The 23,111-nt window shown below is 35.1% G+C and overlaps 1 protein-coding gene across 1 annotated transcript in view; it reads right to left on the bottom strand.

Moving 5' to 3' along the window:
- Positions 1-23,111, bottom strand: part of LOC142233787 (uncharacterized) — a 200,879-nt gene that overhangs the window by 162,845 nt on the left and 14,923 nt on the right. Inside the window, exon 2 of the mRNA XM_075304817.1 lies at positions 5,799-5,935. Within this exon, the coding sequence (XP_075160932.1) occupies positions 5,799-5,935 (137 nt within the window). The remainder of the gene's footprint in view (positions 1-5,798; positions 5,936-23,111) is intronic.

Here is a 23,111-nt window from a genome sequence, read left to right as displayed (position 1 = left end):
TCGAAATGATCGGGTTTACTTGCCAAAGAGGTCAGCAGAAAATGTACACCTTCGATTAGTTACCAGAACTCTAGGCCAGCCAATTGTAATGGTGAGAACCAACGCCAAGTTTTTTCCGAATTTTATTTGACATTTCTCTATTTCAGACTTACTCAATTTGAACCATGGAGAGATACACAATCCAACAACGTGTTAAATGATTCCAAGAAATAGCAACAGTGGATGATCAATTTTCGAAGAAAATCATCTTCAGTGATGAGGCACATTTTCACCTCAGTGGATTCGTCAATAAACAGAATTGCCGCATTTGGGCGAATGAGAATCCAAGAGTGATTGTCGAAAAACCAATGCATCCACAAAGAGTGACTGTTTGGTGCGGTTTATGGGCTGGCGGCATCATCGGACCGTATTTTTTCCAAAATAAGGCCGGTCAGGCAGTTACTGTGAATGGTGTTCGCTATCGTGGGATGATAACGAACTTTTTATGGCCCGAATTGGAAGATATGGATGTGGATGATATGTGGTTTCAGCAGGACGGTGCCACTTGCCAAACAGCTAACGAAACAATGGCTCTCTTGCGCAACGAATTCAATGGCCGTGTTATCTCACGTAATGGCGATGTCAATTGGCCGCCAAGATCATGTGAGTTGACACCGTTTGACTTTTTTTGGGGTTATTTGAAAGAAAAGATGTATGTCGATAAGCCAGCAACAATTCAAGAGCTAAAGGATGAGAAAATTCGGCACATTAACGGCATAGAACCTCCATTATGCCTCAGCGTCATCGAAAATTTGGACCATCGGATGAAGGTGTGCCACCGAGGTCGCGGCGCCCATTTGGCCGATATTTTGTTCCATACATAATTGAGTAATACTAATATATCATAATAAAATAAAATTACAATAATTTCCTAAATAGTTTGTGTTTTATTCAAAATCAACATCGGCCCTTGAAATTTTAACCACCCTTTAAATGCTGAATGTTATGGCGCAAATGTCCTAAAGAAATTATAGAAGACTTGGCCTGACAAATATTTCGGCCGCAGACCATGGACACTTTAACAGGACAGGAAGTTCCTCGCTTCATTTTTAACGCACACTGGCGAAACCCTTTTTCGCCAAGTCCTGTCCCCAGGACTGGTACATGACCAGTTCCTGGTATGTATGGACGAGTCTCAGTTCTGGTCAAAACGTATCAAAGGGACCGTTCACATTAACATGGGTTTGTCATACGATTATCCTGAAATTGGAAATCTAAAATATCGCTAGGTACACAAAGAGGTGTGCCGAATGTGGTGTGTTTCGATCCAGGTTTTGGGATAGCCCCCATGTATATCGATCTTCCGATTTGACTTCTAGAGCGTCTAGACACCATAATTTTCATCCGATTTGTCTGAAATACAAAGCCTAGACATGTTTTATGTCCACAAAGAGGTGTGCCGAATATGATGTGTATCGGTCCACGTTTTGGTATAACCCCCATATAGACCGATCTCCCGATTTGACTTCTTCAGCGTCTAGAGTCGACAATTAGTATACGATTTGGATGAAATTCGAAATTTAAAGGCATTTTAGGTCCACAAAGAGTTGGGACGAATGTGATGTGTATCGGTCCACGTTTTGGTATAAGCTCCATATAGACGGATCTCCAGATTTGGCTTCTTGAGCTTCCCAACACCATACTTTTTTCCGATTTGCTTCAAAATATGAAATCTGGGGGTATTTTAGGTCCACAAAGAGATGTGACGAATATGGTGTACACCAGTCTAGTTTTGATATAGTTCCCATAAAAACCGATCCCCCGATTTAGGGTGTTGAGCACCTATATGCTGCAATTTTCATGCGATTTGCCTGAAACTGGAAATCTAGAAATTCATTAGGTCCACAAAGAGGTGTGTCGAACATGGTGCGTATCGGTTCTTTTTTACATAGACCCCATCCATATAGACCGACCGCGGTCTATAGTTTGGCAACCATACGTACTGATCTCCCGTTTTGAATTATTGGGCATGTAAACACCACACTTTTTATCCCATCGTCGTGAATTTATAAATCTATATAATCCTAATATACACTAGAGGTGTGCACGTTACACGAAATTGTCGTGACTCACGAAAATTTTCGTGACTCACGCTGAGGGCAACGGCGTGAGTGTGCGTGATTCACGAAAATAATATCTTCGTGAGCGTGCGTGAATAACGAATTTCAGAAAAACACGCTCACGAAAATAATCCCGCTTACGAACATAAAATGCTTAGGAGTTGAATTCATTTATAATTTTAGTGACATCCTAGGTGTTAAGAGTTTTATAACGCTCTCGATTTTAATCATACTCATGTTTTCAGTCAGGTTCTATAGGTAAATTACCATAAAATTGTTCGTGAGTCTCGACATTTTTCGTGAGTCTCGACATTTTTCGTGAGTCACGATATTTTTCGTGAGTCATGACATTTAAAAGATTTTCGTGCGTGAGTGTCCGTGAGTCCTACCAAAAAACTTCGTGCGTGAATAAGATTTCTCCGTCGTGAGTGTGCGTGAGCAAAATATTACTCACGTGCACACCTCTAATATACACCGGTCTCCCCATCTAACTTCTTGAGGGAATAGAAGACGCATCTAAATTGCATGAAACTAGAAGTATAAATTCCCAAGTTTACTCCTTGTGCTCATTCGAGTTATGCGGGTAAACATCTATAGAATTTAGATTTCAAATCATGTGAAAGACGTTATTCTATTAGATTTTCATGAGATGAAATATTTAGAGATATTCCTCTAAAATTCAAATATAACTGGTTCTTACATAAATCCAAAATCTGATGTAGCCTCCATATGTAGAAACTTTAATTGTATCTTCGGGAAGATTACAATTTGAAATCATCTGCTAAGGAGAATATCTGTGATCAAATCCACCTGGCATTCTATATAAGTTTAATTTTTCGTCTGTTTTTATTTGTACTAACAGCATGTAGAACAAAATTGTAATTTTGAGGACCTATCTCAAATACTTCAAGAGCTACATGTGTATGTTTTGAAAACATGACTATTGATCTGTGACCAAATGGCTTTACCAAAATAAGCCCTATTTGGCCTATAAGTATGAGCAAAAATACAGAAAAGAACCCGAAATAACATAAGCTATAATTTTTGTATGAATATCCATTTACTAGAGATATACAGTGAAAAAATAGTGGAAAATGGTCGTATTTTTCGTTTATTGTTAAAAAAAAGTTTATAACAAGTTTCCAAAGTTTATAACAAGTGTATACGGCCGTAAGTTCGGCCAGGCCGAATCTTATGTACCCTCCACCATGGATTGCGTAGAAACTTCTACGAAAGACTGTCATCCACAATCGAATTACTTGGGTTGTGGTATCTTAAAACTTCTTAACATCGTTTTCTAAATTGAGAGTTAGTCCATACGTGGTATATATTAGACAAAAAAGTTATGTATAGTTAAGTCTACAAATAATTACGAATCGATATGGACTTTTTGCACGGTACGTAGAGAGCCAGAATTGAAATATGGGGGTCGCTTATATGGGGGCTATATAGAATTATGAACTTGATATGGACCAATTTTTGTGTGATTGGAAATCGATTTATCTGAGGGATATATATAACTATAGACCGATATGGACCTAGTTAGGCATGGTTTTTAACGACCATATACTAGCACAATGTACCAAATTTCAACTCACTCGGATGATTTGGCTTGGTACATTGGCTCCTCCAAGAGGCTCCAAAACCAAATCTTGGGATCGGTTTATATGGGGCTATATATGATTATGGACTGATATGGACCACTTTTGGCATGGTTATTAAATATCATATACTATCACCACGTACCAAATTTCAAGCAGATCGGATGAATTTTGCTTCTCCAAAAGGCACCGGAGGTCAAATCTGGGGATCGGTTTATATGGGAACTATATATAATTATGGACTGATAGGAACCAATTCCTGCATGGTTGTTGGATACCATATACTAACATCACGTACCAAATTTCAACCGAATGGGAAGAATTTTGCTCTTACAACGGGCTCTGGAGGTCAAATCTGGGGATCGGTTTATATGGGGCCTATATATAATTATGGACCGATACCGACCAATTTTTGCATGGGAGTTTGAGGCCATATATTAACACCACGTACAAAATTTCAACTGAATCAGATGAATTTTGGTCTTCCAAGAGGCTCCGGAGGTCAAATCTGGTGATTGGTTTATATGGGGCATATATATAACTATGGACCGATATCGACCACTTTTTGCATGGGAGTTTGAGGCCATATATTAACACCACGTACCAAATTTCAACTGAATCAGATGAATTTTGCTCTTTCAACGGGCTCTGGAGGTCAAATCTGGGGATCGGTTTATATGGGGCCTATATATAATTATGGACCGATACCGACTAATTTTTGCATGGGAGTTTGAAGCCATATATTAACACCATGTACCAAATTTCAACTGAATCAGGTGAATTTTGGTCTTCCAAGAGGCTCCGGAGGTCAAATCTGGGGATCGGTTTATATGGGGGCTATATATAATTATGAACCGATGTGGACCAATTTTTGCATGGATGTTAGAGACCATATACTAACACCATGTACCAAATTTCAGCCGGATCGGATGAAATTTGCTTCTCTTAGAGGCCTCGCAAGCCAAATCGGGGGATCGGTTTATATTGGGGCTATATATAATTATGGACCGATGTGGACCAATTTTTGCATGGATGTTAGAGACCATATACTAACACCATGTACCAAATTTCAGCCGGATCGGATGAAATTTGCTTCTCTTAGAGGCCTCGCAAGCCAAATCGGGGGATCGGTTTATATGGGGGCTATATATAATTATGGACCGATGTGGACCAATTTTTGCATGGATGTTAGAGACCATATACTAACACCATGTACCAAATTTCAGCCGGATAGGATGAAATTTGCTTCTCTTAGAGGCCTCGCAAGCCAAATCGGGGGATCGGTTTATATGGGGGCTACATATAATTATGGACCGATGTGGACCAATTTTTGCATGGTTGTTAAAGACCATATACTAACACCATGTACCAAATTTCAGCCGGATCGGATGAAATTTTCTTTCCTTAGAGTATCGGCAAGCCAAATTTGGGGGTCCGTTTATATGGGGGCTATACGTAAAAGTGGACCGATATGGCCCATTTCCAGTACCATCTGACCTACATCAATAACAACTACTTGTGCCAAGTTTCAAGTCGATAGCTTGTTTCGTTCGGAAGTTAGCGTGATTTCAACAGACGGACGGACGGACGGACATGCTCGGATCGACTCAGAATTTCACCACGACCCAGAATATATATACTTTATGGGGTCTTAGAGCAATATTTCGATGTGTTACAAACGGAATGACAAAGTTAATATACCCCCCATCCTATGGTGGAGGGTATAAAAATGTATTTTAGTGCTCGCCAATATGGAAAATATTTAAAGTTATTTTAGATGAAAGTCTCTTCTTTAAAATAACATCGAGAAATAAATCGAAACTAAGTGGAGAAACAGAGTTTGGAGTCGGTTTCTAATGTCCTCCTAAGTGGACATCGGTAGTCAAAGGGTTAAGATTCGGTCGCTTCGAACTTATACTTGTTCACTGTAAATATGCCTAAAGGAACTGTCATTTGTATTTAATCATGGTGTTTATTTAAATAAAATTTTTATTTGATAGCAAATCATTTTTGCCAATATAACTACGCCAATAAAAATGAAATATTACAAAGATCGGTCGGGTTTCCCAACCTATAACTCAAATATAATTCCAATTACCTGAACCACATCACCATGTTGTCCACCAGCTGCTGTAAATGTCAGTTGACAAATGTATGGCAAACGATCCTGTTTGGGTCGATGCAATTCCAGTGAATATGTCAATCCCGTGTCACCATAATACGTTCGATTACAACCTGCAAAATAACAGAAATATAAAAAAATAAAACGATGCTATGAAATAAAATAAAATAATTAGATTTGTTTTTGTTTTGTTGTCATATTCCGTTTGCCAGAAATTGCATAAAAACGATAAATAATTACACATTTGAATTACAATTAGATGGAGGTAAAATTAAAATATTTCATTTAGTAGAACAAACAAAAAACGGTATTTATCCAATGCTTGAGCAGAGAAAAACTGCATAAAACTAATTAAATATGTCCCTAATTTGTATGCATATTTTTTTCTATATTTGTATATTGTAACTAAAAGCATCCAACGAACCACAAACCAGCATTACAATTTAGTGTTGGTCAACTATAAACAAAGTTTTGAAGATATTAAATTTTCTCGTTATTTTTTTGGACACATTGAAAAGAGACCCCTTTGAGCATTAAGGAAACAAATTCCGTAATTAAGTAACTTTTATTTTGTCGCAAATAAAACCTAATTGACATAGTAATGTTTACGTAAAACTAATTATATAAATTTGGCCACAATACTAAGGTTCAGGGTAGGTTAGCAATCGTCCTTACTTTAATTTAAACCCCTCACCGTCGTATTTCGTTGAAGTCAATCGAAAGTTCCTCAAATTAAGGAAAAACCTTTTTGATTTATAGAAGAAAATTTTAAATTAATTTATATAATTAATATAGATCTGAGTCGATCTAGGTAACAGGTTGGCTGATAAGTGACACATAGATGGCGTCGCTAGTATTAAATGCATATTATTATTATTTATCAACCTTCAAATGATTCGTGTCAAAATTTGACGTCTATAAGTCAATTAGTTTGTGAGATAGAGCGTCTTTTGTGAAGCAACTTTTGTTATTGTAAAAAAAAATATATGGAAAAAAGGAATTTCGTGTTTTGATAAAAATACTGTTTTCTGAAGGGGAAAAAATACGGTGGAAGCAAAAACTTGGCTTGATAATGAGTTTCCGCACTCTGCCCCAGGGAAATCAACAATAATTGATTGGTATGCAAAATTCAAGCGTGGTGAAATGAGCACGGAGGACGGTGAACGCAGTGGACGCCCGAAAGAGGTGGTTACCGACGAAAACATCAAAAAAATCCACAAAATGATTTTGAGTGACCGTAAAATGAAGTTGATCGAGATAGCAGAGGCCTTAAAGATATCAAAGGAACGTGTTGGTCGTATCATTCATCAATATTTGGCTATGCGGAAGCTCTGTGCAAAATGGGTGCCGCGCGAGCTCACATTTGACCAAAAACAACAACGTGTTGATGATTCTGAGCGGTGATTGCAGCTGTTAACTCGTACTACACCCGAGTTTTTCCGTCGATATGTGACAATGGATGAAACATGGCTCCATCACTACACTCCTGAGTCCAATCGACAGTCGGCTGAGTGGACAGCGTCCGGTGAACCTTCTCCGAAGCGTGGAAAGACTCAAAATTCCGGGCTCTGTTTTTTGGGATGCGCATGGAATAATTTTTATCGATTATCTTGAGAAGGGAAAAACCATCAAAAGTGACTATTATGTGGCGTTATTGGAGCGTTTGAAGGTCGAAATCGCGGCAAAACGGCCCCATATGAAGAAGAAAAAAGTGTTGTTCCACCAAGACAACGCACCGTGCCACAAGTCATTGAGAAAAATGGCAAAAATTCATGAATTGGGCTTCGAGTTGCTTCCCCACCCACCATATTCTCCAGATCTGGCCCCCAGCGACTTTTTCTTGTTCTCAGACCTCAAAAGGATGCTCGCAGGGAAAAAATTTGGCTGCAATGAACAGGTGATTGCCGAAACTGAGGTCTATTTTGAGGCAAAACCGAAGAAGTACTACCAAAAGGTATCAAAAAATTGGAAGGTCGTTATAATCGTTGTATCGCTCTTGAAGGGAACTATGTTGAGTAATAAAAACGAATTTTGACAAAAAAATGTGTTTTTCTTTGTTAGACCGGGGACTTATCAGCCAACCAAACCAAAAATTGGTCTACATCGGTCCATAATTATATATAGTCCCCATATAAACCGATCCCCAGATTTGACCTGCGGAGACCCTTGGAAGAGCAAAATTCATTCGATTCGGTTGAAATTTGGTACGTGATGTTAGTATATGGCCTCAAACACCCATGGAAAAATTGGTCGAAATCGGTCCATAATTATATAGCCCCCATATAAACCGATCCCCAGATTTGACCTCCAGAGCCCCTTGGAAGAGCAAAATTCATTCGATTCGGTTGAAATTTGGTACGTGATGTTAGTATATTTAACAACAATGCCAAAAGTGGGCCATATCGGTCCATAATCATATATAGCCCCCATATAAACCAATCCCGAGATTTGTTTTTGGAGCCACTTGGAGGAGCAAATTTCATCCGAGTCAGTTGAAATTTGGTACATTGTGCTAGTATATGGCCGTTAACAACTATGCCTAACTAGGTCCATATCGGCCTATAGTTATACAATCACACAAAAATTGGTCCATATCGAGTTCATAATTGTATATAGCCCATATATAAGCGACCCCCATATTTCAATTCTGGCTCTCTACGTTCCGTGCAAAAGTCCATATCGATAATAATATAATATATACCACGTATGGACTAACTCACAATTTAGAAAACGATGTTAAGAAGTTTTAAGGTACCACAACCCAATTAATTCGATTGTGGATGACAGTCTTTCGTAGAAGTTTCTACGCAATCCATGGTGGAGGGTACATAAGATTCGGCCTGGCCTAACTTACCTTCGTATATACTTGTTTCTTTTCGAGAAAGATGAATTGCGTAAATGGTAATTAAAAATCCAAAAATGTCGAAAAATTTTCGTTAATTTAATGAATCTCAAAATTTGAAATACAATTTAGTTCAATTTGCGCATGAGATAGTTCATTTTAATTTTTTTCTGTGTAGCTCCCGTATAAACCGATCCCAAGATTTGATTTCCCGTGCTTTCAAGGTAAGTTCGGAAACGACTGATCCGATTTACTTTAAATGTTAGGAGAACGTAGAGGGTGATCATGTGGTGAAAATAGGGTACCTCATTTTTTGATATATGGTCGGGGAGGGGACCTTCCCCTTGCCCAACTTTTTCATAATTGGGTGAAATTTTCAAGGAAGGTTAGGGGTGATGTCTAGACAAAGATCCGCTACTTTATTTTGCGATAGTTGATCGGGGAGGGGGACCTCCCCTTTGCCCGACTTTTTGTAAGTACAGTGCAAAAACTAAAATTCTCTGATTTTACTTGAGATTCCCAGAGAACCCGTGGTGAGGTAATGAAATGCATACGGGGTACCTGACTTTTTTAATATTTGGTCGGTGTAAGGAGGGGGTTGACTTCCCTCTTTCTGACTTTTTGAAAATTGAACCAAAATTATACGATTTCGTTGAAAATTTGAATGAAAGTTGTAGGGGGCATCTAGACAAGGTTAGGTTATGTGGCAGCCCGATGTATCAGGCTCACTTAGACTATTCAGTCCATTGTAATACCACATTGGTGAACTTCTCTCTTACCACAGAATGCTGCCCGATTCCATGTTAAGTTCAACGACAAGGGACCTCCTTTTTATAGCCGAGTCCGAATGGCGTTCCACATTACAGTGAAACCACTTAGAGAAGCTTTGAAACCCTCAGAAATGTCACCAGCATTACTCAGGTGGGATAATCTACCGCTGAAAAACTTTTTGGTGTTCGGTCGAAGCAGGAATCGAACCCGCGACCTTGTGTATACAAGGCGGGCATGCTAACCATTGCACCATGGTGGCTCCCAAACATACAAAGATCCGCTACTTTATTTTTCGATATTTGGTCAGGGTTGGGGACTTCCCATTTGTCCGAATTTTTTACAGTGAAAAAAACTAAAATTCTCCAACTTAATGGATATTTACGGAGAACCTGGTCGAGTTATGAAATGTTTATGGAGTACCTGATTTTGTGATATTTGGTCGGGAAAAGGGGGTCTCCCCTTGTCGTGCTTGTTTGAAATTCACAAGAAATGTAGAAGAGGAGGTCCAACGACTTGAACACAGAACATAATTGAAAAAATGGTAAGAAAGGAACACTCTCTCCTGACTTTTTGTGCCAGAATTTGCCTTACCCTCCTTCTCTTTAAAAAAGTTAAATTTTTTTGAATTTGTGTTCAGCTATGGAAGGATATGGTTGACTAAAGGTATGGTCATACTAGGCAAATATTTGACCAAAATGAGTGTCAAACATTTTACCAGACCATTTGAAATATCTGGATACCGATTTAGGAAAACACTCCCATTGTGGTATTATATTTCAAATATGAGTGAATATGTTTGCTGGTTTGACTGTGGTGACGAATTCTTTTTTGACTTTTGTCAAATATTTTTCCAGTGTGACCATACCGTAAGATATCGTAAAATGTTCATACAAATATGCTTCGGAAGAAGCAGTGAAGCGGGCCAGGCTGTACTAGTATTATTTATTATAATAATTGTATTTAAGTAAATGTTTGAATCCAATAAACCTTTAATATAAAGGGAATAAACAAATTAATAAATTATATGAACATTGAAAACTTGCGATAAACTGTAGCTACGATTTACACCAATTTCCCGTAGGGCAGGTATCTAATCTCTATTTATACCCTGTGCCACACTGTGGAACAGGGTATTATTAGTTAGTGCATATGTTTGCAACACCCAGAAGGAGACGAGATAGACACATGGTGTCTTTGGCAAAAGTCCAGGTCGCAGTTTTAGTCCAATAGACTTCAAATTTGGTACAAGTATGTGTTTTGGCTCAGAATAGAACCCTATTGATTTTGGAAGAAATCGGTTCAGATTGAGATATAGCTCCCATATATATATTTCGCCCGATATGGACTTATATGGCCCCAGAAGCCAGCGTTTTACCCTATTTTGCTTAAAATTTTGCACAAGAAGAACAATTAGTACTATAGTCAAGTGAGCCAAATTTTATTGAAATCGTTTCAGATTTAGATATAGCACCCATATATCTTTCGCCTGATATGGACTAATACGGTCCCAGAAGCCAGAGTTTTACCCCAATTTGGTTGAAATTTTGCACAGGGAGTAGAATTAGCATTGTAGCTATGCGTGCCAAATTTGGTTGAAAGCGGTTCAGATTTAGATATAGCTCCAATATATAGCTTTCGGCCGATTTACACTCATATGACCATAGGGGCCAATTTTTTGCTCCGATTTAGTTGAAATTTTGCACAGGGAGTAGAATTAGAATTGTAGCTATGCGTGCTAAATTTGGTTGAAATCGGTTCAGATTGAGATATAGCCCCCATATATATATTTCGCCCGATATGGACTTATATGGCCTCAGAAGCCAGCGTTTTACCCTATTTTGCTTAAAATTTTGCACAAGAAGAACAATTAGTACTACAGTCAAGTGTGCCAAATTTTATTGAAATCGGTTCAGATTTAGACATAGCTCCCATATATATTTTTCGCGCGATATGGACTAATACGGTCCCAGAAGCCAGAGTTTTACCCCAATTTGGTTGAAATTTTGCACTAGGAGTACAATTAGTAGTGTAGTCAAGTGTGCCAAATTTTATTGAAATCGGTTCAGAGTTAGCTATAGCTCCTATATATATCGTTCACCCGATTCGCACTCATATGACCACAGTGGCCAATCTTTTACTCCGATTTAATTGAAATTTTGCACAGGGAGTAGGATTAGCATTGTAGCTATGCGTGCCAAATTTGGTTGAAATCGGTTCAGATTTAGATATAGCTCCCATATATACCTTTCGCCCGATTTACACTCTTATGACCACAGAGGCCAATTTTTGTGTTCCACCCTAGTGCATTAGCCGACTTGAATTTTGAGTCTATAGATTTTGTAGAAGTCTATCAAATTCTGTCCAGATCGAGTGATATTTAAATGTATGTATTTGGGACAAACATTTATATATAGCCCCCAACACATTTGACGGATGTGATATGGTATCGAAAATTTAGATCTACAAAGTGGTGCAGGGTATAATATAGTCGGCCGCGCCCGACTTTAGACTTTCCTTACTTGTTATACCCTCCACCATAGGATGGGGGTATATTAACTTTGTCATTCCGTTTGTAACACATCGAAATATTACTCTAAGACCCCATAAAGTATATATATTCTGGGTCGTGGTGAAATTCTAAGTCGATCTGAGCATGTGCGTCCGTCCGTCCGTCCGTCTGTTGTCACGCTAACTTCCGAACGAAACAAGCTATCGACTTGAAACTTGGCACAAGTAGTTGTTATTGATGTAGGTCGGATGGTATTGGAAATGGGCCATATCGGTCCACTTTTACGTATAGCCCCCATATAAACGGACCCCCAACTTTGGCTTGCGATTGCTCTAAGAGAAGCAAGTTGCATCCGATCTGGATGAAATTTGGTACATGGTGTTAGTATATGGTCTCTAACAACCATGCAAAAATTGGTCCATATGGGTCCACTTTTACGTATAGCCCCCATATAAACGGACCCCCAAATTTGGCTTGCGATTGCCCTAGGAGAAGCAAATTTTATCCGATCCGGCTGAAATTTGGTACATGGTGTTAGTATATGGTATCTAACAACCATGCAAAAATTGGTCCACATCGGTCCATAATTATATATAGCCCCCATATAAGCCGATCCCCAGATTTGACCTCCGGAGCCTCTTAGAGGAGCAAAATTCATCCGATCCGATTGAAATTTGGTACATTGTATTAGTATATGGTCTCTAACAACCATGCAAGAATTGGTCCATATCGATCCATAATTATATAGAGCCCCCATACAAATCGATCCCCAGATTTGTCCTCCGGAGCCTCTTGGTGGAGCAAAATTCATCCGATCAGGTTGAAATTTGCAACGTGGTGTTAGTATAAGGCCGTTAATAACCATGCCAAAATTGGTCCATATCGGTCTATAGTTATATATAGCCGATCCTCAAACACACAAAACTTGGTCCATATCGGTTCATAATCATGGTTGCCACTCGAGCCAAAAATAATCTACCAAAATTTTATTTTTATAGAAAACATTGTCAAAATGTTATTTCTATAGAAAATTTTGTCAAAATGTTATTTCTATAAAAAAATTTTTTCCAAATTTTATTTCTATAGAAAATTTTGTCAAAATTTTACTTCTATAGAAAATGTTGTCAAATCTTATTTCTATAGAATCTTTAAACTTAATTATATACGTATTTAATCGGCCTTTTTTAGTTTAATATATACCACGTATGGACTATGTGGCATATATTACAGTGTTAGGAAGTTTTAAGATACCTTGCCATCGGCTTCAGTAGAAGTTTCTACGCAATCCATGGTGGAGGGTACATAAGCTTCGGCCTGGCCGAACTTACGGCCGTATATACTTGTTTTTGTCTAACATAGACTCCATATTGACTAACATCCAATTTAAAAGACAACGCTAAGAAGTCGAATTACTTGGGTTGTGTTCGGCCTACTTGTTTTAAATTGAAATCTAGAAAAGCAGACATTTTCAAATTTTGAAAATCGAAATTTTAAAGTCGAAAAGACAATTCTCACAAGGAAGATGGAACGGATTAACCAGATTAACAAAAAGTAAAATGGGTGATTTTGTTGTTCTAAATTTCTTTATTTAAATCAACCAAGGCCCATGTAAAAGACATTGCAAATAATCGAAATGTGCACTACTTCCACATCATACCCGATTAGGAACCCAATCGACTGTTTTCGAAGCTCAGTGTTTTGCTTAGATACATAGTTTTTTTTTCGCATCATCTCAGTTTCGCAGATCTGAAACAATCAATTTAATATAATATCTTCATACTTTTGGAACATTTGTTCAAATTGTTAAGTCTGAAAGGAATGTAACCCATTTTAAAGTTAAATCCCATTTGTGGATGTCGTCTTCACCTGTAATGTTTTCAACAGTTCAATTAGGTGTTTCTAAAATAACACTGTACACAAAGTCTTAATCTCATTTATTAGATGGTTGGTTTGTCTTCCTTCCATAAAGTGATGGTGGCATGAAGTATTCAGTGAAAATGACAGAACTTTACCAGCAAAACCTGACTAAGATCTTCGACAAGAACTAAAGGAGGACGGATATACAAGAACTCTACAGAATAGTGTAAATATCAAATGAATATAAATGCCATCTGAATGATGATGGTCTGTTTTAAGCCAAATCTAACAAAAGCTGCTAACAAACAAATGCACAGTAGAGTGACACATATGAGATATCGAGTTTATGGGGCCTTTATTAAATTCCTTCACGAATCACTTTATTTTGTGAATGCTTTTGTAAAATTGTAAACAATAAAATTAACCCTTTCACTGCCGAAATAAACCTGATGTTAGAAACTTTAATTTTTCATCTGTTTTTACTAGTACTAACAGCATGTAGAACAAAAATTGTCATTTTGAGAACCTACCTCAGTTACTTCAAGAGCTATATGAACTTGTTCTAAAAACTTGATTCTTGAATTGTGACCTAATGGCCTTAGGAAAATAAGCTCTATTTGGCCTATAATATCTTTCAAAGTGTGAGAAAAAATACAAAAAAAGTTCCCGAAAAAGTATCAGCTATAGTTTTTGTATGAATGTCCATTTACTAAAAACATACAGAAGAAGAATTGTCTCAAAAGTTCATATTTTTCGTTTATTGTTAAAGAAGTTTATAAAAATGTATTTAGTGCTCACCGATATAGAAAATATTTATAGCTTATTTAGATTAAAGCCTCTACTTTAAAACAACATCAAGAAATAAATCGAAACTAAGTGGAAAACTAGAATTTGGTGTCTTTTTCGAATGTCCTTCTAAGTGGACATCGGTAGTGAAAGGGTTAACTGCCACTGGAATAAATCTGTCAGCTGCCAGGCGACTTTTAGAAATGGAAGCAACTTGCAAGCAAGTTGCTTGCACGCACGTTGCTTGCAATACATATCAGATACTCTGTAATTAATGACCAATATGGACCAATGAAATGGATCAACCCCAGGACCTGTACAAGTCTAGTCCCTGGTATGTATGGACTAAACCCAGTACTGGTTAAAAAGTATGGTCACTTTAACATGGGTTTGTCATTGATGGACTAAATTTACACTTTAGGGCACAACATGTGCTCAGTTCAAAGGACATGTTTCTATAGAAAATGTTGTCAAAATTTTATTTCTATCGACATTTTGGTCAAAATTTTATTTCCATAGAAAATATTGTCAAAATTTTATTTCTATAGAAAATTTTGTCAAAATTTTATTTCTATAGAAAATTTTGTCAAAATTTTATTTCTATAGAAATGTTTGTCAAAATTTTATTTCCATAGAAAATATTGTCAACATTTTATTTCTATAGAAGATTTTGTGAAAATTTTATTTCTTTAGAAAATGTTGTCAAAATTTTATGTCAATAGAACATTTTTTTAAAATTTTATTTCTATAGAAACTTCTTTTAAAATTTTATTTCTATAGAAAATTTTGTCAAAATTTTATTTCCATAGAAAATTTTGTCAACATTTTATTTCTATAGAAAATTTTGTGAAAATTGTATTTTCATAGAAAATTTTGTTAAAATGTTGTATCTATAGAAAATTTTGTCAAAATTTTATTTCCATAGTAAATTTTGTAAAAAAATTTATTTTCATAGTAAATTTTGTCAAAATTATATTTGCATAGAAAATTGTGTCAAAATTTTATTTCTATAGAAAATTTTCTCAAAATTTTATTTCTATAGAAAATTTTCTCAAAATATTATTTCCATAGAAAATTGTGTCAACATTTTATTCCCATAGAAAATTTTCTCAAAATTTCATTTCCTAGAAAATTTTGTCAACATTTTATTTCCATAGAAAATTTTGTGAAAATTTTATTTGCATAGAAAATTTTGTCCAAATTTTATTTGCATAGAAAATTTTGTAAAAATTTTATTTCCATAGAAAATTGTGTCAAAATTTAATTTCCATAGAAAATTTTGTCAAAATTATATTTGCATAGAAAATTGTGTCAAAATTTTATCTCTATAGAAAATTTTCTCAAATTTTTTTTCTATAGAAAATTTTCTCAAAATTTTATTTGCATAGAAAATTTTGTCAAAATTTTATTTCCATAGAAAATTTTCTCAATTTTTTTTTCTATAGAAAATTTTCTCAAAATTTTATTTCCATAGAAAATTGTGTCACAATTTTATTTCCATAGAAAATTTTGTGAAAATTTTATTTTCATAGAAAATTTTGTCAAAATTTTATTTCCATAGTAAATTTTGTGAAAATTATATTTGCATAGAAAATTTTGTAAAAATTTTATTTCCATAAAAAATTTTGTCAAAATTTTATTTCCATAGAAAGTTTTGTCGAAATTTTATTTCCATAGAAAATTTTGTCACAAGTTTATTTCCATAGAAAATTTTGTCAAAATTTTATTTCCATAAAAAATTTTGTCAAAATTTTAATTCCATAGAAAATTTTGTCAAAATTTTATTTTCATAAAAAATTTTGTCAAATTATATTTGCATAGAAAATTGTGTCAAAATTGTATTTCTATAGAAAATTTTCTCAAAATTTTATTTCCATAGAAAATTGTGTCAAAATTTTATTTTTATAGAAAATTTTCTCAAAATTTTAGTTCCATAGAAAATTTTGTCAAAATTTTATTTTCATAGAAAAATTTTGTAAAAATTTTATTTCCATAGAAAATTTTGTCAAAATTTTATTTCCATATACAATTTTGTCAAAATTTTATTCCCATAGAAAATGTTGTCAAAATTTTATTTCCATAGAAAATTTTGTCAAAATTTTATTTTCATAGACAATTTTGTCAAAATTTTATTTCTATAGAAAATTTTCTCAAAATTTTATTTCCATAGAAAATTGTGTCTAAGTTTTATTTTTATAGAAAATTTTCTCAAAATTTTTTCCATAGAAAATTTTGTCAAAATTTTATTTCCATAGACAATTTTGTCAAAATTTTATTTTTATAGAAAATTTTCTCAAAATTTTATTTCCAAAGTAAATTTTGTCAAAATTTTATTTTCAAAGTAAATTTTGTCAAAATTATATTTGCATAGAAAATTGTGTCAAAATTTTATTTTTATAGAAAATTTTCTCAAAATTTTATTTCCATAGAAAATTTTGTCAAAATTTTATTTCCATAGACAATTTTGTCAAAATTTTATTTCCATAGAAAATTTTGTCAAAATTTTATTTTCATAGAAAATTTTGTCAAAATTTTATTTTCATAGAAAAATTTTACAAAATTTTAAGTCCATATTTCTATAGAAGATTTTCACCTCCCAAAAAACGAGGCAAATTCGACTCTCAAAAACCCATAATACAAATTTTATTTCTTTATAAAATTTTGTCAGAACGATATGACTATAAAATATTTTATAGGAATATTTTGCAAAATCCACCTAAACATCAATAATTCGACCAATCTACTAATCAGTAAAAAATCTACCATATTTGGTAGAATTCTGCTAACTGTGGTTTGAAATACCAAAGTTACTATGACCTCCAACTTCTATGGAGATTATTATAAAGGCCTTTTTAAATAAAGTTTTCCACCCCTCACGCTGTTAGTTGAATATGTTGGTTGTTTGCAACAATGACGATAGCCAAAAAACATGAACAACAACATTAAAAATATTAGTTTGTAAAATAGAATAAAAATTTGACAATTTTTGCAGGTCCTTGTTTAGTATGTGGTGGTGTGTGCTGTCGGGAGCATCTGGTATACATAGTTACATGTAGCTGCTTCGTGTTGGAAGTTGCAAATTTAAAAATTGCGACATTTGGGCTAAAGACATTACACTGCCAAATGTAATCCAATGTGACAAACAATGCTGTCGTCTTACACTTTGTGCTGCTCTGATTACACATTTCACGAATGCCAGAGAATTTGGTTACCACCACGATTGTTCGTTTGCTCCAGCATTAATGTCAGTAGCAACGTCATTTATCAGTAGAGAGTAACAATGATGAGGAGTTTGGAGAACAGTAAAGCAAACCTGTGAAGTGACGACGGGTTTGAATATAAGCGAAATAGGCGATATATTTCGAATTGGATAGGTGTTGTAAAAAAGACTTGTGTCCTCTAAATCTAAACAGATCCGAAACAGTCACTGGGTAGGTTTCTATCGTATGCTTAAAATGAGATTTTCTATGATCACAGTATAGGGGACCACTGTGTGGTCCAAGTATTACTTTTATGTACAATGGAAATTGTTTGTCCTAAATCACACATTTTATGATTTTGGAATAAAAAAAGGTTTTTTTTTATTAAAAAAATAAAAATTTTGTAACAAAAATTTTTTTTTTGGTTATAAAGGTTTGCGCTTCTTGAAAGATGTACACGGACGAAAAAGCCTGTTTTTCATATGTTTTGATGTAAAAATTATATGTTTGGAACTCAAATTTTTTTAACACAATATTTTTAAGTGCAAGCATATAATGCTCATAAACTAGCATAACATGTTTGGGACATATATGTTAATATGTCAGAACATATTATGTTTGGGACATAAAATGTTTGTAAATATAATATGCTTATAGTATGCCCTAAGGTGAAACATAATATGCTTGAACAAAACAAACAATATTTTGTTTGGACCAATCCTGAAAATATATATACTTGAAGCAAAATGTGTTTGGGGTATATGTTGTAGAAGCGATTTTTTGAGGGTGTAGTAAAAAGCGGCAAGAAAAGAAAAACGTTTGCCATACCCGTTTTCCAAACGTTTGTTATACCCTTCACCACTACTGTGGTACAGGGTATAATAAGTTTGTGCATTTGTATGTAACGCCAACGTCCTCAAATTTGGCACAGAGTTTTACATTGGCTCAAAACGGCCACGACCCAGAATATATATGTACAATCGCTATTGATTTTGAAAAAAATCGGTTCAGATTTAGATATAGCTGCCATATATATTTATCATCAATCTGGTCGCAAACGTATTTATCAACGTATTTCCACAAAATTTCGGGCAGCCAAATATTTTGCGTCTTTCGTAAGATATGCAAAATATCAGTCAAATCGCTTCAGATTTAGATATAGCCCCCATATATATCTTTTGTCGGATTTGAACTTATATGGCATCAAAAGCCAAATTTTTGCTCTGATTTGCTGCAAATTTTGCACAAGGAGTACGTTTGATAGTATTGTTAATTGTGCTAAATTTGGTTGAAATCGGTTCAGTTTTAGATATAGCTCCCAGAGTTTTGCCCTGATTTGCTTCAAATTGTGCACAAGGAGTACGTTGAAGAGTATCATTCAGTGTGCTAAATTTGGTTACAATCAGTTCAGATTTAGATATAGCTCCCATATATATCTTTCGCCCGATTTAGACTCATATGGCCTCAAAAGCCAGAGGTTTGCCCTGGTTTGCTTCAAATTTTGCATAAGGAGTACGTTTAATAGTATCGTTAAGTGTGCCATATTTGGTTGAAATCGGTTCAGATTTAGATATAACTCCCATTTATATGTTTCGCCCGATTTATACCCATATAACCACGGAGGCCAAAATTATTCTCCCATTTACGTTTTTTGCTAAGATAGCAGGATTATTATTCTAACTATGCATGTCAAATTTGGTCAAAATCGATTCATATTTAGATATAGCTCCCATTTATATGTACGCCAGAGTAGGGGAAATATGGTCGAATGTTTCATATTTTAGACCCATTTTCAATGCGAGTTTCCTCCAATTGACTCAATAGTTTCCACAGAGAATTCATTTAATATGTTATTTAAGTGTGTCTTCTTGATCAAATATGGCCAAAATACCCACATTTTACACAAAATTCTGTGATCGTAATTCCATATCGTAGTCATATCCTACACACTGTAATGCCAAACCTTCCACAGAATGGTCGAATTTTCAATAAACCTCCGACTTGTGGAAATATCGCCCGAATTGCCCAAATAATATATCACAACCCACAATTGACCACATATTTTGGCGAGATTTAACCAATATCCTTGTAAAGTCGCCACTGCTGAATAGCAAACATTGTAAATATTACTCAAATTGTCCTGTATCTCGAATACATATGTATCGCCCGATAAATCATAAATGTTCTTGGGATTTCCACAGAGCAATAAAAATGGAGGCCCTTAAAACGCATGTTATCGGCCCACTGTACGATATAACCGCATTTCTACTCGCATGTTTTACAATATTGTTGTGCTAGTCAAAAACTTGTATCCTTAGGCTTATGCAATTCCTTCCTCGTGATTATTCTTGCATTGTGTTGTTTTTTTTTGCTGTTTCAGTCTCTGTTGTCTTGTCCTCATAATTTGTTAAATTACTTTTAAGTTTTATATGCATTTTATGTGTTTTACTTTTGTTCTAGCAGCAGCTGCAACAACTATACCGCCTTCATAGTGATGATGTTTCCAGGAGAAACAAGTATATACGGCCGTAAGTTCGGCCAGGCCGAAGCTTATGTACCCTCCACCACGGATTGCGTAGAAACTTCTACTAACACTTGTCGATGGCAAGGTATCTTTAATACCGATACCAATTAAATACGTGTGTAATTCAGTTTGACAAAATTTTCTATAGCAATAAAATCTTGACAAATTTTTCTATAGAAATAAAATTTTGACAAAAATGTCTATAGAAATAAAATTTCGGTAGATTATTTTTTGGCTCGAGTGGCAACCATGATTATGAACCGATCCGGACCAATTTTTGTGTGATTGGGGGTCGGCTATATATAACTATAGACCGATATGGACCAATTTTGGCATGGTTGTTAGCGGTCATATACTTACACGACGTTCCAAATTTCAATCGAATCGGATGAATTTTGCTCCTCCAAGAGGTTTATATGGGGGCTATATATAATTATGGATCGATGTGGACCAATTTTGGCATGGTTGTTAGCGGTCATATACTTACACGACGTTCCAAATTTCAATCGAATCCGATGAATTTTGCTCCTCCAAGAGGTTTATATGGGGGCTATATATAATTATGGACCGACGTGGACCAATTTTTGCATGATTGTTAGAGACCATATACCACCACCATGTACCAAATTTCAGCCAGATCCGATGAAATATGCTTCTCTTAGGGGCTCCGAAAGCCAGACCTGGGGGTTCGTTTATATGGGGGCTGTACGAAAAAGTGAACCGATATGATCCATTTGCAATACGATCCGACCTACATTCATAAGAACTACTTGTGCCAAATTTCAAGTCGATAGATTGTTTCGTTTGGAAGTTAGCGTGATTTCAACAGACGGACATGCTTAAGTTGACTCAGAATTTCACCACGACCCAGAATATATATGTACTTTATGGGGCCTTAGAGCAATATTTCGATGTGTAACAAACGGAATGACAAAGTTAATATATACCCCCATCCTATGGTGGAGGGTATAAAAAGATTTCTTCGAAGCAGTTGACTAATAGAAGTACATATACAAATATTAGGGTGGCTCGAGCTCAACAACCTCAGTTAATATGAACAGTAATTATTTTGGTATTACAATTTAGTTATGTGGGTATATGATGCCTCAAATACAATGCCGAATGATTTGCTGCAATAAAATATGAGCAGCAAGCACCTAATCCATATATATATTGGGTATATTATCGGGAAAATGTCTTAAAGACAGTGATAAAGCCCTGGGCAGACAAACATTTGGTCGTCACACCAAGCACATTCCACTAAGCACACGCCAACCCAGAATTGCTCAAAAATTAAGTTCCTTGCTTCATTCTACCGCATAACGGCAATCAAAATCTCCGGATCTAGATCCGTTGAAATGTTGCGCCTGGGGCATTTTTGCACTAAAAAATGTCAAAGTGTCGATTATCTCAAATCGACGACGATAGAAGCCACGGGAGCTACCGTAGTACAATGGTTTGCATGCCCGCCTTGCATACAAAGGGTTCTGGGTTCATTTCAATTTTCTACCGAACACCAAAAAATTGTTCGGCATTGGATAATCGCCTCTCAGTAATGCTGGGTTTCAGTGCAATTTGGAAAGGCGTTCGTATCGGCTACAAAAAGGAAAGTCCCTTGTCATTGAGTTAAACATGAGATCGGGCATCTTGACATTCAAAAAACAGTGAAGCCACCAGGAAGAAAAATTTAGGTTAATTTTAGAAAATTTAAATTATTTTTAGAAAATTTTAATTACAGAGTATTACAACCTCTGACATTACTTTGACATCACAAAACTAAGTAAATATTTTTCGACAAATTCAAGAAAATTGATTAGATATTATTAATTTTATCACTTGTTAAAGAAAATTTTGCAGTTTGAAGGGAAAAATTGGAGTTCAAAATTGTCTTTAATGACATGCGAAGTTCAAGATGCGCATTTGTAGTAAAATTTACAAAATTAAACAAAAAATAATGAACTATTTTGTTAGAAGTACGAATTTAGTAAATCTTTATGCTTCATTTGTGTATAAGATTTCCCCGTTTTTTAGCTCATTTAACCCTTTCACTACCGATGTCCACTTAGAAGGACATTCGAAAAAGACACCAAACTCTATTTCCCCACTTAGTTTCGATTTATTTACTATAGAGTAGAGGGATGTTACTATAGGGTAGAGGGTTTAATTTGAATAAGCTATAAATATTATCCATATTGGTGAGGTCTAAAATACATTTTTATAAACTTCTTTAACAATAAACGAAAAATAGGAAAATTTGAGACAACTTTTATACTGTATGATTCTAGTAAATGGACATTTATGCAAAAACTATAGCTGATAATTTTTTGGGTTCTTGTTTGTATTTTTTCTAACAGTTTGAAAGATATTATAGGCCACATAGCGGTTATTTTCGTAAGGCCATTTGGTCAGAATTCAAGAATCAAGTTTTCAGAACAAGATCATATAGATCTTGAAGTAATTGAGGTAGGTTTTCAAAATGACAATTTTTGTTCTATATGCTGTTGGTACAAGTAAAAACAGAAGAAAAATACAAAAGTTTTAACATTAGGTTTATTTCGGTAGTAGTGAAAGGGTTAACTAACGTACGCAAAAAATTATTAGAGTAAATGAAACTTTTTCCAAACATAATAATTCCATGTACTAAAATAAAGTTAAATTGGCTTTAGTGCAATAGAGGGTTCACTTTCTATTGAGTGTATGGGGGCTATATATAATTATGAACCCGTATGGACCAATTTTTTGTGTGATTGGGGTTTGGTTTATCTGGGGACTATATATAAGACCGATATGGACCAAGTTT

Source organism: Haematobia irritans, chromosome 4, assembly GCF_050003625.1.
Source record: "Haematobia irritans isolate KBUSLIRL chromosome 4, ASM5000362v1, whole genome shotgun sequence".
NCBI lineage: Eukaryota > Metazoa > Arthropoda > Insecta > Diptera > Muscidae > Haematobia > Haematobia irritans.
This window is presented reverse-complemented; position numbering and strand designations above follow the sequence as displayed.